The 18017-nt window shown below is 43.3% G+C and overlaps 1 protein-coding gene across 6 annotated transcripts in view; it reads left to right on the forward strand.

Moving 5' to 3' along the window:
- Positions 1-18017, forward strand: part of ptpn13 (protein tyrosine phosphatase non-receptor type 13) — a 288106-nt gene that overhangs the window by 213160 nt on the left and 56929 nt on the right. For all 6 annotated transcript variants that reach the window (XM_033024321.1, XM_033024313.1, XM_033024330.1 and 3 more), the window contains 4 exons: positions 768-1141; positions 8040-8250; positions 10107-10265; positions 15929-16100. In XM_033024321.1, the coding sequence (XP_032880212.1) occupies positions 768-1141; positions 8040-8250; positions 10107-10265; positions 15929-16100 (916 nt within the window). The remainder of the gene's footprint in view (positions 1-767; positions 1142-8039; positions 8251-10106; positions 10266-15928; positions 16101-18017) is intronic.

Below are 18017 nucleotides of genomic sequence, written 5' to 3' on the forward strand. Positions count from 1 at the left end.
ACCCTCCTATGGTCATCTCCATTCCCACCCTGAAATAAATTGTTTAGCCTCACATTCCTGCATTTGACTGAATATTCATTGGCCAGGAGTTGTAGGACGACGGTGACTTAATGATTGTACTCCCAAGTTTTCCCTTCCTTTTGCTCATTCATCATTCTGGCGACCCCCTCCAACCATGACCCTGAAATCAAAAGTCCAGCTGAATCGGCCTGCCTCCCTTTTTGTAGACTCATGCAATGATTCATCAACAATAGTGATTTGTTTTATTGTAATCGCAAGCTCAGTTAACTTTTTACATACTGCGCTTGCATTTCATATCGGAATATTTCTCTATCGGAATAGGTGACTTCTAATATTAAGTTTATGCTTAATCTATATTTTCTATATTTTAGTCATTGTGCCCATCCCAATTGAGTTTGATACCGTATACTCTCCTCACTAAGATTAGCATTGTCCAGGAGTCCTTAATCAATATTTCTTCTCAAATGTCCTTTATAATCTCGCAAAAAGGCATTGAATCGGTACATAACTAATCGTGTCCACAAAGCATTTGGCATTTTAAGAGAGAATGTTTACTGCTTTTATATCATAGTCAGTGTGCATGCAGTTAAATATCATTTAATTGACTGTAAATTAGCAAGGGGAAGCATTTCTTTTGGAAGTACCACGTTTAAAATAAAGCAATTTCAAGTTGTGCAATAATTGAAAGCTGCTGTTGAAATAATATTTAGAAGGCATAATTTAACTAATTATGTTTCTTGTTACAGAGTGCAAATGATCCTCTGTCAAAAGAAATAAATGGAACCAAACTGCAGAAACAGCATCTGGACAATTCACAGCTGTCCGAAAAGATGAACAATATGAACATGGATGATGATGACCTAGAGATTGCAAATGAATTTCAGAATGCAAGGCCAAAGTCTTCTCGAAGGGATGGTTTTAGTGTCAACACAGACTGTGAAGATATTGATGATAATTCCATGTTAAAAGAAGATGTAATTGTCAATAAGAAAATTGCCTGTCATGTATCTGGGAATACAATATCTTTCACCACCGATCAGTATGACATGCAATACAACCAGGAAGAAAGAATAAAAAATACTTACTTTGTCACACATTCAAAAGTGGATCTGATGAACAGGTTGGTTTGGAAGAACACATTTCAACATTTTGGTTTCCTTCCAATATTTTGTGTTTTATTTTTTATAAATGGTCAGCAGATTGCAGTTGTTCAGAGACAGGATCACAAATTGCTTGGAAGGACAGGAGTAACAACGTCCCAATGTGTAGAAGGGTTATCGAATAAAAGGGATTGAACCACTTAAGGCAATGTTAAAGAAAGAGCGAAAGAGAGATGGAAAGGCGGAAAGATTTGAGATTCCGGGCTTGAGGTTCAGAAGTTATGGACTTGACCATCAGTGTTGCAGTTAAGGACTTGATGTTAAAATCCTGAATGCTCAATAGGACAGAATTTGGAGAGTAAAAATTGTTGTAGACCATATGGAGATTTTAATCTGGCGCTGCGACTGGCGGCGCGCCCAGTCGCAGCGGCTCACGGCTCTCTGTCTCGGTGCTCTTTCTTGTTGTCCGTGTACGTTGTGTTGTCCGTGTACGTCTTTGCTGTCGGTTCTGCGAACATCCGCTACACCCGCTACACCCGCCAGAACCTCGTGGATATCGGTGACCACCATCAGACATCTGTTTCGGGTGTCTTCCATCACACGCATAACACCCCGGGCGACATAGCGAGACCATCGGGGTCCCCGTGGATTGTCGTCGGGTCTGAGAGGCGACGCAGACGGAGGAGGGAGAGGAAGCAGAAGCGAGGCCGCAGGTCCGGTGTTTTGCTAAGGCTAAGAAAACAACCACACAAGCCACCTCTACCGAGCCTGTATCTCTCCAATGCCAGATCCCTGGTTCACAAAATGGATGACCTGGAATTACAACTCGCTGGAAATCGATATGTTCGTGACTGCTGTATTATGATTATCACCGAAACCTGGCTTCACCCGGGGATACCTGATGCTAGCATGCAGCTAGCAGGACGCTTTCTGCTCCGCGGGGACAGGACTATGGACTCCGGTAAGAGCAGGGGAGGGGGCCTCTGTATATACGTGCATGAGAATTGGTGCAACAACGGGATAATGATAGACAATCATTGTTCCCCTGACCTCGAGTACATGTCTGTAAGATGCCGGCCTTTTTTTCTACCGAGAGAACTAACAGTAGTGATTGTCACGGCTGTGTATATTCCACCTGACGCCAATGTAAACACGGCGCTCTCTCTCCTGCTGAACACCATTAATGAACAGCAGCGGGACCACCCCGAAGGTGTTCACATAATTGCAGGGGACTTTAATAAGGCCAACTTGAAGACTGTACTGCCGAAATTTTATCAACATGTCAAGTGTTCTACTAGAGGGGTGAACACGCTGGATCATGTCTACACCAATATTAAGCATGCGTATAGAGCCATCCCCCTCCCCCAACTCGGCCAGTCAGATCATCTCTCCCTCCTGCTCTCCCCAGCCTACACTCCCCTCAGACGCAGTGCCAGGCCCACCATAAAGTCTGTTACAACCTGGCCTGAAAATGCACTCTCCAATCTACAGGACTGCTTTACACAGACAAACTGGGACATATTCGAACACCAGGATCTGGAAACTCTCACAGAAACGGTGCTGGACTATATCAAGTTCTGCATCGGAAACGTGACTGTGGACAAAAATATTCGGGTTTTCCCAAACCAGAAACCCTGGATGTCCAGCCAGGTCCGCACACTCCTCAGAGCCCGCGATGCTGCCTTCAGGTCAGGTGACAGAGCTCTGTACAGTGCTGCTCGAGCCGATCTGGAAAGTGGAATTAAAAAAGCCAAGGCGGACCATAAGAGGAGCATAGAGTCCCACTTGTCCAGTAATAATACACGGGAGGTATGGCGGGGCATACAAGACATTGCAAACTACAGAGGCTGTGTCACAACGACAGAAGACCTGAGTGCGCCGCTGGCAGAGAAGCTAAATTGCTTCTTCTCCCGTTTTGAAACATCACAACAGCAGCACTCACCTGCTACAGCCCTGCTCCCACCCTCACCTGGCTCCTGTACTACTCCACTCACTGTCAGGGAGCACGATGTCAGACGGGTGCTCCTGGCAGTGAACCCCAAGAAGGCTACCGGCCCAGATGGAGTACCTGGTAAGGTGCTCAAAGCGTGTGCCCACCAGCTCACTGTCATCTTCACCAGAATTTTCAACCTCTCCCTGGACCAGGCAGTTATTCCGTCCTGCCTAAAATCAGCCACAATCGTCCCAGTGCCGAAGAAGTCTCCCATCACCAGCCTAAATGATTACTGTCCCGTGGCCCTCACTCCGGTAACCACAAAGTGCTTCGAGAGATTGGTCCTCCAGCACATCAAGGACTATCTACCACCAGACTTCGACCCCCACCAATTCGCTTATCGCCAAAATAGATCCACGGAAGACGCCATCACCGTAGCTCTCCACTCTGTGCTGAGCCATCTGGAGCAGGGGCAGAGCTACGTCCGGATGCTCTTTGTGGATTATAGCTCAGCTTTCAACACAATCATTCCGGACATTCTCATTGATAAATTGGTCACTCTCGGCCTCCCCACTCTCACATGTGCCTGGATAAAAGATTTCCTCACCAACCGGCCCCAGACTGTGAGACTCGGCCCCCACCTCTCCTCCACTCGCAGGTTGAGTACCGGCTCCCCACAGGGCTGTGTGCTAAGCCCCCTCCTATACTGTCTCTACACCTACGACTGTAGTCCGGCCCACAACAACAACCGCATCGCCAAATTTGCTGACGACACTACTGTAGTCGGACTTATTTCAAAGGGAGACGAGGCAGCCTACAGAGAGGAAGTCCTGAAGTTGACAACTTGGTGCTCAGAAAACAATCTGGCTCTGAACACCAGGAAAACAAAAGAGCTCATTGTCGACTTCAGGAGGCACAGCACCGACTTAGTCCCCCTACATATCAACGGCGAGTGTGTGGAGAGGGTCAACACCTTCTGGTTTCTCGGCGTCCTTATCTCTGCTGACATCTCCTGGACAGACAACATGACAGCGGTCATCAAGAAGGCTCAGCAGCGGCTGCACTTCCTGAGAGTTCTCAGGAAGCACAACCTGGACTCTAACCTGCTGCTGACCTTCTACCGCTCGTCCATTGAGAGCCTGCTGACATACTGCATTACAGCATGGTACGGCAGCTGCACCATGGCAGTCAGGGAGAGGCTTCAGAGGGTAACTAGGACAGCACAGAAGATCATTGGTTGCCCTCTCCCCTCCCTGATGAATATTTACACATCCCGTTGCCTTAGCAGGGCAAAGAATATCATCAAGGACAGCTCCCATCCTGCGTTTGGACTGTTCGACCTGCTGCCCTCTGGAAAGTGCTATAGGTGCATCAAAACTAGGACAAACAGACTCAGGAACAGTTGTTTTCCGAAAGTCATAACTACTCTTAACTCACACATGCACTGACTTCACAGCCCAACACCCGGACTTCCATCTACTCTATCCACGTACTGAAATTTGGAATTGTAATGTGTATTGTAATTGTAATTTTTAATATTTTTTAAATAATTTTTAATATTTTAATATAACTTTAAAAATCTGCCTAAGAATACTACCTATTCATCCTTCACCATTTTGCCTTTATAGATATGTATATAGCGCCGCAGAATTGTGCACCTATCCTCCCCCCCTTGTTTTGTTTTCTGTTTCTTGTTTTTTGTACTAAATTATATGTATGCACTGAGTACGAGCTGCTTTTAATCTCATTGTACATGTATAGTGACAATAAATGGCATATCTAAAATATCTATCTAAATAGAGATTGAGAGAGAGAGCTGAGACCAAAGAGGGAGTTGGGAATGAGGATGACATTTTCAAAAGCGAAGCATCACTTTATGCAAAGCCCACGCTTAACCCAGCATTGGGTGCTGATTGAACAGAACCTGGTACATAGTTAGGTGACCTAAAATTTGCAGATGGTATAAGCAGGAAACAGCCAGCAATGTGCTGAAGTAGTTCAAGTTATGGGTGAGGGCAGCACCTGAGCTGAGCTGAGGCAGTGTGGAGCCAAGTAATGTGAAGCTGATCAGAGGCAGCCTTCATATTAGTTGCAGATTGGGTCAAAATTGCTTCTCAGAATCATGCATTATACGGTGAATACTTACAGAAACCATGACCATGATACAAATTTAATAGTCATTTTGTTGCTTTTATTCATTGTATTCAGTTAATTAATAGGTTTATTTTTCATGGTTAGGCAATTTGATGAGGACTGCATCGCATATCCTCCGTCAGCTTGTACTGCATATCCATCATTGAAGCTACATACACTATTCATTATAACTTTGCCACATCAAAAAAAATGAAGGTTATATATAGTTTGTGTCAGTTTTTAAACCAAAATTTGCAAAACTGCATATAATTTCCCCCATTTTCCTGTTATAATTTCATCTCAGGATCAAGGGGTCGCTCAATAAAATTACTTGTGGCAATCTTCCTTTGAAATTATAGCAAAACTTTAAATGTATTCCTCATAAGTCTCAGTGACCATGTTTCTTAATTCACTGACTCATCTCATCTCTTCACACAAGTACAATAATGTACAATGTATTTGATATTTTCTCAACACCTTAGTTTGTTAGCAGGTGAAGTACATTACTTTGCATGAATGGAAATATGCTACAAAATCAATTCATTTGGAAACATTCAAGTTCTATTTCATCAAAATTGATTTTTATTTTTGCTTTTCCATATGCCATATACACCAGGCGTATTTGTTGATTTTATGTAGGCATATATTCTACCAAACTTTGGTATAACTTTGGAAAAGAATGAGGACCACTCTAAATTTCATCGGGATGAGAATAAATCTGGACAAACTAAATGAGGATCAATGGTTATCAGATTAACAAACTATAATTGAACAACTGGCAGCATTTCTGAAAGAGATGGTTGAGGTGTAATCTATGTACATTCCCATAAGGTAGCAAAGTCTTCTTCTTGCGTATGGCGTGCACAGCTTAAAGTTGTAGGTCAACTTGTTCTATTTGATCTATTTGTTTGAGCACGTCGGGTTGATTGCATTAGTCGAAACAGGGTGGACCACATGAAGGTTGCAATCTTCAATCCCAGGTAGCAAAGTAGGAAAGTTGAAATGAGACCTCCTTGAATAACTAAAAAGTAAAATAAAGTAGGAAAACAGTGGGCGGCATGGTGGCGCAGCAGTAGAGTTGCTGCCTTAAAGTGCTTACAGTGCCAAAGACTTATGTTCGATCGCGACTACGGGTGCTTGTTTGTACGGAGTTTGTACGTTCTCCCCATGACCATGTAGGTTTTCTCCGAGATTTTCAGTTTCCTCCCACACTCCAAAGACCTACAGGTTCGTAGGTAATTGGGTTGGTATAAATGTAAAATAAATGTCCCTCGTGTGTGTAAGGTAGTGTTAATGTGCAGGGATCACTGGTTGGTGCGGACTCGGTGGGCCGCAGGGCCTGTTTCCGTGCTGTATCTCCAGATTAAACTAAACTAAACTAAAATAAACTAAACAAGAGGTTGCCAACACAAAGGAAAAACAAGCTAATTATAGAATGTTCCCAGGAAAAGCAAAAAAGAAAATAAGAGTGGCAAAGATTGGTAGCATACATAGAAAGATACATGGAAAGATGGAAGTAACCAATTGGTAACAAGATAACAGTATGAAAAAGAGATGTAATCAGAATCACACTTTATTCGCCAAGTACGTTTTGCAACATACGAGGAATTTCATTGGCCAGGTCAGTCATACAATTAAAAGCAACAGATCACTCAAAAACACATTTTAACATGAACATCCACGACAGTGACTCCTACACATTCCTCACTGTGATGGAAGGCGAAAGTTCAAGTCCTTCCCTTAGTTCTTCCTCAGTTGGGGGCCTCGAGCCCCCGTTGACGGGACGAACTTGACTCCCGTAGCCGGCAGCGTTTGGGCCCTCCGCGTCGAGGCGATCAGCTCCCACATCGGGGGGGATGTCAGCTCCCCCGCACCGGGCGATCGAACCTCGCGTCGGGGCTGGTCGAACCTTCCGCGACGTTAGAGCTTCCCGACTCGCCTCTCCCGAAGACTGCGAGCTTTTGATGGTAAGTCCGTGGTGGGAGCGATCCCAGGTAAGGGATCAGCTCCGATGTTAAGTCCGTGCCCCGCGCGCGATAGGGCTCAAAGTCAGTCCAAGGAGGCTTCCAGCTCCATCGATGGAAGGCCGCAGAGCGTGCCGGAGAATGTGATCCGAAAATTAGTCACATCTCCAGCACGGTAAGAACTTGAAAAAAGTTTCCCCCAATCCCCTCCCCCCTCCCCGCACATAAAACAAACCGAAGAACATTAAAACAAACTTTTAACACACTCAAAAAATAACAAAAATATTGAAAAAACAAACAGACTGCTGGCATATAATGGAAGCAGATATCATGGTCATGATACAAAATAAGTACCTTTTATCGATCATTACCTTAGAAGAAGAAGCAACTGGGATCTCAGCAAGATAGACACTGAGGAGGCTGAAAACTGGTTTTCAAAACTGTGTAGGAAAGGCTAGCTGTTCCTACGGTCAAGATGAGAAACCTGCTCAGACTATGCTTTTCTTTACATGATATAGTTATGAATTACCGGTAGGTGAAGTTGAAGAATCTGAAGAATTAGGTGAAGTAGAATCTGAAGAACTGTACTTGGTGAGATGGTAAAGAGAGAGATCGTGGTGTTCTAAAGGGGACTGGATTAGTGGTGGCATGAGAAGAATTTGTAAGGGAAGTAGATTGCTGCTCCAAAGCTAGGTATATATTCAGATTATGATTCCTTGCTCTAAATGCTGGGGGAATTTACACCTTCCTATTTTAAATTTAGTACCTGCTGATCAGTGATGCTTTGCAAAAATAAGTCACTTCTTTGTTGATATCATTTAGTTCACCTGTGACTGTATGTTACTAGACGTCTAATTCAAGCTTTTTCAAATCCTAATTATGTTCCAGAAAGCCACCTTCACCAATGACTCTTGACTTTACAACAGAGCAAGGTTGTGGACTTGAACCTGAAGTCCCCTCTCCTACTCCAGTCGATGAGAAGTACATTAGTTCTGGCTCAAGTTCAGAAGTGGAATCGTTATCCTCTTTGAATACAGCGCAGCAACAGGAGGACACTGGAAAACACAAGGAAGATGAGCAGGAGATAGAATTACAGCCGGTAAGGATTACGATCATTGTGGCATCTTTTTAAGATAGATTAACTCCTGCTTTTATTTCTTGTGTAATGTAATTTGAAGTAATGGATTTAATTTCTGATTAGATGATCAGTTATCATTACTTTGGCTCAAATTTTGAGACAAAACTGGCAATGTTTGCAGTCACTGTGCTTTGAAACCGATGGCAGCTTCTGGGCCATTCACATGGAACATGGAACAGTGCAGCACAGGAACAGGCCCTTCAGACCACAATGTTTGTGCCGAACATGATGCCGAGTTAAATTGATCTTGTAAACAAGAGCCAAAGTCAGTGTGTGATTTAAACACATATTTAATGAACACTTAGCAGCGTTGAGGACAACAGGTTATCAATGCATCCTGGCTGCTCGAACTGAAGTGCTGGGAACGGGTGTTAGTATAAGTGTTATAGAGGGGTGGAGTTAGTGATGCTGGCTTGTGTGTGATTGGCTCACATGCACCATCAATCTACAGATCTCATCTTACTTCACCCGATACCTAAACCTCCATTCCCTGCACATTCACGTGCCTATCCAAAAGCCCCTTAAATGACACTATCATATCTGTCTTCACCACCACACATAGCAGCCCTATCCAGGTGCCCACCAGCCACTGTGAAAAAAAACTTGCCCCACACATCACCTTTTAAGGTTTGCCCCTTTCACCTTAAAGCTATGCCCCACTAGTCTTTCACATTTCCATTCTGGGAAAAAGATTCTGACTGTCTACCCTTATAATGTTATATACTTATATCAGGTCTCCCCTCAACCTTTGTAACAGAGTTTATTCATTCACGTCAATGTTAGAGGAGGAGGAGCCATCTTGGGGAACGGCTGCTAACCAGCAGCCGTCCGGTTAATCCATTTTTTTTCAGTTTTTAGTAAGTCGTGTCTTTCGTTTGTAGGAGAAATGGACTTCTTAATGTGGGGGGAAGGAGGTAATCTTACTTCTAGATCCCTACCTGGTTGGTGAGGCAGCTTTTTCTCCGGGCTGCCCATCGACCCGTCCTCGTGGCCTACCAGCGGGCTTGGAGCGCCGTTTCCTGGCGGGGACCGCCCAGCACCTCGGCTTCGGTGGCGGCACAGCGATGGAGCGCTATTGTGGTGCGGAGCGGGCGATGCCTTGCCTGGGTCGCCGCACTGGATTGACGCGCTGGAGCTCCGGTGAGATGTGACCGCCGAGATCAACACCTCCGGGCTGCGGGTCTGCGGAGCGGAGCGGGCGGCGCCGTCTTTAACATCGGGAGCCTGGGAGCTCCAACCCGGTGCGTCCCTGTCGGCTTCGGAAGCCGATAATCCCCTGCTAGGAAGCGGCCGTTCCAGGTGGCCCAGCCGCTGAGAGGACTCTCCCGATGCCGGGGCAACTCCACCCGGTGAGAACGGCCAGGAACATCGGGCCTCCGTAGAGGCAATAGCGGTGGCCTCAAATAGGCCTGACTTCTGGGAGAACTGGGGTTGGGGACTGGACTTTGTGCCTTCCCCCACAGTGGTAACCATTGTGGGGGGATGATTTTTCTGTGTGTAGTTACTATGTTAGTCTGTGTCCAAGATGGCTGTAGGAAGGGAGAGTGGACGCTGGCGTGCTTTAGCTGCCGCTGCTCTCTCTTCACATTGTGTTTTTTGATTTTTTTTGATTTTGTGTCTTTGGAGCGATTTCTATCTTTAATTTGTATATTGATGATGTCCTTATTATTTATTTTTCTCCGACTATATGTTTTTTTCTCTTCTGTTAATCTTTGTAAGGTGTCCTTGAGATTTGAAAGGCGCCCGAAAATAAAATTAATTATTATTATTAATGTCAGCTGCTTGCTGTAACATAACCAGCATTTCCTTTGTTGTAGGAAGCAGAGTTGCACGTTACATTGAAAAAAACAGAAATGGGAAGTCTAGGTTTCACTGTGATTAAAGGGGATGATGACGTTGGTTGCTACATTCATGACGTAATCCAGGACCCTGCGAAGTGTGATGGACGGTTGAGGCCCTGCGACAGGCTCATTATGGTATGGTCAATCAATGAACAACACGTGCATAAATGCATAATGAAACAAAGACAAACTCTAGATTATAGGTTTATGTTTATTATTGTCACATGCAACAAGGAACAGTGAAAGCTTTGTCTTGCATGCTCTCCAAAATCAGATATGCCAGACTTAGATCCAAACAATGCAACTCAAGTACAATAGATCGAGCAAAGGGGAAAATACAGAGTGTAGGATACAGTTCTCCGCATGGTAGCGTTTCGGTTCCTAAATCCAATGTCCTTCAAAGGGTAGAGGTGGATAGAATAGTACTCTAACTTATGGAAGGACCATTCAGAAGCCTGTACATGGTTGTACATAATTCTCATTGACAAATTTAGAAGATTAAAATAGTGCCCCAGAAATGGCTCAGGTACTTTTTAGGAAATGATGTCCCAAGAAGCTTGTACAAAATCCTACACCATGCGAGTACAGTTTCTCATGCTTGGGTAACTGGATTAAAACTTGAGCATTTGTGAAACGTCGTGGAAGAAATAATAAATTTGGCGTAGAATGAGAAAATTTGAGGGCTTGTTAAGAAAATATTATAAAACAATTCTGTTGCATAGGAACCTATCTTGGATGTTTTGCTTTGGTTTGAATGAGAATTTCTGATTATGTTAAATATGCAGATGATACCCATGTTGTGGACAAAAAATAAGTTGCATAAGAAGTGTTGAAACAGTTTAGGAGAAAGTTGAAAGGGATCAAGAAATCTTGGCAGACTTGGGAAAAAAAACATCCTTGTACAACAAAAATATGTCACAGGAAGTCTAGACCAAACTATATGATGCTCTATTTCCAAAAATGTCTATTATTCCCATCTTTCAAGTATTTTGTTGCATTTTAACAGGACCACCTGTGTAAACTTGTTCTTGTAAAGCAGTTCTGAGCAATAAAAACAATATTTTCTTGAGACTCACAAGCTTGAAATATTTCAGATGCAGACATTTAGTTAAGATTATAAATTAGATTTAATGTGTTCTGCATTCAGTTTTTTAAATGCCTCATGAAAAATACAGCAATCAAACATGTGGGCATATTACATAATGTAAAGCTGTGAGCTCAGGCTTCACTAATATTGCAAAGAACAAAGGCAACTGGAGGACTGATTATTTCAATAATTCAAAAAGCCATTTTAATTGTGTTCTTTTTAGATTTTATAGAAATTACATACATGAGGAAGAATTTGTTTTAAAGCGTCATCATTTAACAATTTTGAAATCTAATTTTACCTGAGTTAGAGTGGGAGATTATTTGGCTTATTTTGGTTTACCTGTCCAAAATGACATATCACATCATCCTGAACGATTTTCCAGTTTTCCTGTTCATTACATTATAGTAACTCTTTTCAAGTGTACTCTGATAATGTTGTCTTTCCAAATTATAGCCTGCACTATTTTTTGAGCTTGAAGTATTAATGCAGGAAGCTGCTCATCTTATCTGAGCTGACCTATACATTACAGCTGTAATAATGTAGAAACAAGGAACTGCAACTGCTGGTTGACAAAAAAAGACAGAAGGTGCTGGAGTAACTCAGTGTGCCAGGCAGCATCCCCAGAGAACACGGATAGTTCATAAGTGATAGGAGCAGAATTAGGCCATTCAGCCCATCAAGTCTATTCTGCCATTCAATCAGATCTGATCTACCTTTCCCTCTTAATCCCATACTCCTGCCTTCTCCCCATAACCCCTGTCACCCGTACTAATCAAGAATCTATCTCTGCCTTAAAAAGATCCACTGACGGCCTCCACAGCCTTCTGTGGCAAATAATTCCACAGATTCACCACCCTCTGACTAAAGAGATTCCTCCACAACTCCTTCCTAAAGGAACGTCCTTTAATTCTGAGGCTATAACCTCTGGTCTTAGGCTCTCCCACTAGTGGAGACATCCTCTCCTCATCCACTCTATCCAGGCCTTCCACTATTCGGTAGGTTTCAATGAGGTCCCCCCCACATCCTTCTAAATTCCATTGAGTACAGGCCCAGTGTGGTCAAACGCTCATCATATGTTAACCCAATAATCCAAGGATCATTCTCGTAAACCTCCTCTGGACCCTCTCCAGCACCAGCACATCCTTCCTCAGATATGAGGCCCAAAATTGCTCAGCGCCTTATAGAGCCCCAGCATTACATCCCTGTTTTTGTATTCTAGTACTCTCAAAATAAAAGCATTGCGTTTGGCTCGAAACATTTATCACAGATGGGTGAGACATTAGGGAAGAGTTTATTTATTTTAGTTTTTGAATAATATAGTCTATGTAATGTTTTGAATTGGATGAGAGTATGTCGTACGTTGATAGAACATTTATGCACCTGTAGTAAGTGATTATCCCAGCTCTCTTTTGACATTTTTATAGCTAATTCTTGTTCCCAGTCTCTTCTAATTCCATCAGTTGTGGGTATTTCTATGTTTAAGATGATGTTATATAGGTACGATATTAGATTAGCTGATTCCGCCTTTGTCTTCATTGCTTCATCCAGTAAGTCGGTAGGCATATTATGATAGTCTTTTGTATATTTTTTCAGATAATCACGAATTTGAAGATATTTAAAATATTGATTATTTTTTCAAATTATATTTCAGTTGTAGTTGTTGAAATGATAATAATTTTCCCAATTCATACAGATCTTCGAGCGTTTTGATTCCCATCCTTTCCCATTGTATAAATGGTTTGTCTATAATTGATGGTTTAAAGGATGGATTATTAACTATTGGTATTAAAAGAGATAGGTTTCTTAATTTTAGATTCTGTTTTATTTGTTTCCATGCTCTAATTGTGCTATGTATAATTGGATTTTTATTATAATTTTTGTTATTCAAATGTATTGATGAGAGGAGAGTCGCTCCTATATTACACGGAGAGCAGTCCTCTCTTTCCATTACAATCCAGTCCACCTGCTGGGCAGAATTGTCCAGCAGGTGAATCATATTTTTAATATTTACTGCCCAATTATAATACAGGTTCACAACCTTTTATCCGAAAGCCTTGGGACCAGACACTTTTCGTAATTCAGAATTTGTCGGCCTTCGGAATGGAAAATGTTTAGCGTAGATTTTAATGGCTGGCTCAGTGGTAGAGTGCTCGGCTCATATCCGCAAGGTCGCGAGTTTGCGCCTTGATCCCGGCAGTTACTCGGTCGTGAGTTTGAGTCTTCAATGTAGTTTTTTCTTGCAGAATAAATGTTTGTATGAAATGCAGTGTAGGAGAGGTGTACTGACTGTGTGGGCAGAACTTTGGAAGTGATTGCCCACCAGTCCCTGGGATAGCAGGGGGCGATCAAACAGCACAATACCCCCCTCCCCCTCCAACTCCAGAGGAATCCGCTCCCCGATGGGCCGCTACGGCGACAAGTGGCAGTTTGCCCACAGCCCGAGCTGCGCCCCCTCATCCCCCACCCCAAGAACAAGACGTACCTTGCACACCATCAGTTTCTGCCCCTACGTGTTCCTCTGGAGTTGGAGCGGGGCTGGGCTGGAGTTGCTGCTGGCTGTGGGTCTCTGGGATCTCCGTGCTTGCAGTGGGCCTGGGGGTCGGTGTCCCGTTGGTCCTGACGTCTCCAGCCACCCCCCTGGACTGGAGCTGAGACTGGGAACTGTACCGCCCTTGCCCCCTCCCTCTGCAACTGCAAACAACCCCACTCTCCTGCAAGGGCGGTACAGTTCCCGGAGGATGGCAGGTGGCCGGAGACGTCAGGACCAACAGGAACCCGCTCCCCGATGGGCCCCTACGACGCCCCGAGCTGCGCCCCGTCATCCGCAACCCAGGTTCCTCTGTAGTTGGAGCGGGGCTGGGCTGGGCTGCTGTTGGCTGTGGGTCTCTGGGATCTCCGTGCTTGCAGTGGGCCTGGGGGTCGGTGTCCCGATGAGCGGGCGCAGCTCGGGGAACGGCTTCTGGTGGTCCTGACGTTTCCGGCCAGTTTGCAGTTTTCCTCTGGAGTTGGAACAGTGCTGGGCTGCTGCTGGCTGTGGGTCTCTGGGATCTCCGTGCTTGCAGTGGGCCTGGGGGTCGGTGTCCCGTTGGTCCTGACGTCTCCGGTGACTGGCACTGACCTGCTGTCATCGCCGACGTGAAGAGAGTGCAAAGCCCCCGCACCGGTGTAATGAGCGGGGAGCTGGAGAGGGGAGGGAAGGGGTCACACACACGGCCGGGAAGCAGAGGGGTGTAGGTGGGGTGAAACTGAAGGGAGCGACAATCTGCTGCTGCCTGCCCGCTGAGTTAAAAAGTTCCCACGCAAGACTCACGATACACAGTGTATCGTGAGTCTACCGTGGGAACTTTTTAGCTCAGCGGGCAGGCAGCAGCATATTGTCAATTATTAACCCTCCCGCGCAATATACCCTCACCTTCTCTTTTATGAATGGGGATTTAGTTCCCCTTTCTTCGAGGACCGACCGGAGGTTCCGCTGTCACCTCTGCGGGCCGCCCTCGGTGAACGTTTTCAAGGACCTTTCTTCAAGGACCGAAAAAATGTCTGCTATTCGGAGGTTTTCGTTATTTGGATCTTCGGATAAAAGGTTGTGCACCTGTACATAAAATTAGGGAGCGCTAGACCCCCCAACTCTTTTTGTTTATTAAGGTGTGCTCTTTGTATTCTATGGGATTTATAATCCCATATAAAATTTGTAATGTCTGAGTCCAATTTTTTGAAAAACTTTTTTGTGAGATATATAGGTATTGATTGAAATAGGTATAGGATTTGTGGTAAAAAGATCATTTTTATAGCGTTTATTCTGCCTATTAGGGACATCGGAAGTGTTTTCCAGAATTTAATCAAATTATTTAGTTTCTTAAGTAAGGGATTATAATTGGCTTTAAACATGTCATGGTAGTTTCTAGTAATTTCAATTCCCAAATATTTGAATTTTGTAATAATAGAAATTTAACAGATCCATTGTTATGCGGTGCATATTGTAACTATGGAGTGAAAAACTATGGAGTGAAAAAAACATTTTTCACACAGAGAGTGGTGAATCTCTGGAACTCTCTGTCACAGAGGGTAGTTGAGGCCAGTTCATTGGCTATATTTAAGAGGGAGTTAGATGTGGCCCTTGTGGCTAAAGGGATCAGGGGGTATGGAGAGAAGGCAGGTACGGGATACTGAGTTGGATGATCAGCCATGATCATATTGAATGGCGGTGCAGGCTCGAAGGGCCGAATGGCCTACTCCTGCACCTATTTTCTATGTATCTATTACAATTATTAGCTACAGAATTTCATATTAAATGAGTAACTAACAGAATTGAAGACAGACACTAAAAGCTGGAGTAACTCAGTGGGACAGGCAGCATCTCTGGAGAGAAGGAATGGGTAATGTTTTGGGTCGAGACCCTTCTTCAGACCCGACCCGAATCATCACCCATTCCTTCTCTCCAGAGATGCTGCCTGTCCTGCTGAGTTACTCCAGCTTTTTGTGTCTATCTTCGGTTTAAACCAGCATCTGCAGTTCCATCTTACACAAATAACAGAATTGGTTTACAAAGCTTGATTTATGTGTGCTAATGCTTACAGACGGAACAAGTCCAGGCACAAGTCGAGATGTCTTAAGCGTGCGTGGGTTTTTTGTTGGATGACTCATGTATTTGGATGATATGCCTTGCATGATAACAGCTTTGGTTGTTCTTTGCCACTGCTTGTTATAGGTGAATGGCGTTGACATCACCAGTATGAGTCACACAGAAGCAGTGGATTTTCTTCGATCTACCCCAGATACAGTCACTTTAGTAATCGGACGGGTACTAGAGATACCAGAATTTCCAATCAAGCTGGATATGCTCCCTGATATCACAATGACATGTCACGAGCATGAAACAGGTAAAGATTGATTATAAACCGTTGTTTTTCTTCCATTTGTAATAATAGTTACGGAATTAGAACTGTGTAAATAGTTACTGAATTTAAAAGAGACGTTGTCATTATTACTACTTTGACGCAGTTTAGGATAAGCCTGAAAATGAGCTTGCTATTGTAAACATATATATGAGAGATCTAGATAGGAAAGTGACTGAGAGGGACCACGTAAACTGACAGTGAGAATGATGAAACTTTTAAGATGTGAATGTATTGGAGAATGAGATGAGGGCATGGTCCTGAATATGCCTGGAATAAGCCTGGAACAAAGACTGTTCCACATATTTAACAAACAGACAGGCATATCTAATGATCACGTAAGTTACTAGACTCTTATCTACACCTTTATTTGAATGTCTTGGAAAAGCAGTTGGGGAAGTAGCCCTGAATAAACCAGGAACAAGGTCCATTCAATTATTTTGTATTTGGAATCAAGGGAACCAAGGAATTTGTTAAGTTTATAAAATAAGATGTATTGATGCATAATTAACATTTAAGAAGGATAGTGTCAGATATAGGAAGTTATACAGGCTCATTAATTTAACGGGTACTAAATAGAAAGATTAAACGAGAACTTACCGTTTGAAGTTTGATCTTAATTTTATGAGAAGTTGAAGTGAGGGAATACGTGAAGAGCCCGCCAGCCCGCATGCGCCTCAATCTTCAGAGCAGCTGTATGAAACCACAGACTAGTTGCTGAACTCAAACTATAGAAAGATTAACGACCTTAGAACTACCGATGATCTTTATGAGAAGTAGGGTTGGGAGTGGAGGGCACTTATTCCCTCACTTCAACTTCTCATAAAATAAAGATCAAACTTCAAACGGTAAGTTCTCGTTTAATCTTTCTATTATATCTCGAAGTCACTACGTGAAGTCTTCAAAGCTCTGTGGTTTCATGCAGTAACCCAATCTGTGTGTGAAACACTTAAACAGATGAACCATTAATGGTAGAAAAAACATGGGTTATCAATACCATGATGCTAACTTGCATACATGTTCTTAACCGGACCATAGTCCCAATTGACTTTGAGTTGGACAATTACTCATGCAACATTGTGCAGAGTTCTATCTGCAAATATTCAGACATATTCAACCAAATTTTATAATTTATTAACATACACTATGTAAGCCTCTTGCTGTATGATGAAAGGGAACTATCCATTCTATTGGCTGCTAATGAGCCATCAGCAATATCTTGAGACTATTGAATAACAACAAAGAAACTATCTTTCATCTCATAGGTACTAGCAAGCTCAGTGCACTTGTATACCTAATGGCACCCCCAATCTCTGCTCTGGTGGGTATGTTGTCAACTTCAAATGTACGCAATCATACCCATTTCAAACTACCCCAAGATCAGTTACTGAAACATAATCATCTTAAAAATACTGCTCCCATTGGGAATACAGTAGAAGAATATTTGCAAAATAATTTACTGATATACATCGCACACTACAATTAGTGTAGGCTATTAGAGTGGTCATATAAAAGACACCCTGCATAACGTTAGTGAACAGTGAGTGAATAACCAATAATTTATTGTCTCACTTCTGGTACTATAGAGAATGACAAAGCAGCACAAGCAATGTCAATTGTACTATCACATAAACGCTTCTCTAGGCTCAAACTGAAAGCCACACAAAACCTCTGTTACTTCCGTTTAAAAAATAACTCACATATTTTGTTCACAAATTTCCCATACAATCGTGCAGAGCTAGCTGCCCGAGAAGACAGGCTGCCCCAGCCATCACTCGTGAGTGAGTAAATAGGAGTTGCTTCATCCGCCTTACCATGGCCTGAATGAATAGGCAAAATTGTCACTATTAAATTTCATGTTGCCTCATACTTCATATCGCAAGAGGTATCTACTGATAACCC

Source organism: Amblyraja radiata, chromosome 1 (genome assembly GCF_010909765.2).
Source record: "Amblyraja radiata isolate CabotCenter1 chromosome 1, sAmbRad1.1.pri, whole genome shotgun sequence".
Lineage (NCBI taxonomy): Eukaryota > Metazoa > Chordata > Chondrichthyes > Rajiformes > Rajidae > Amblyraja > Amblyraja radiata.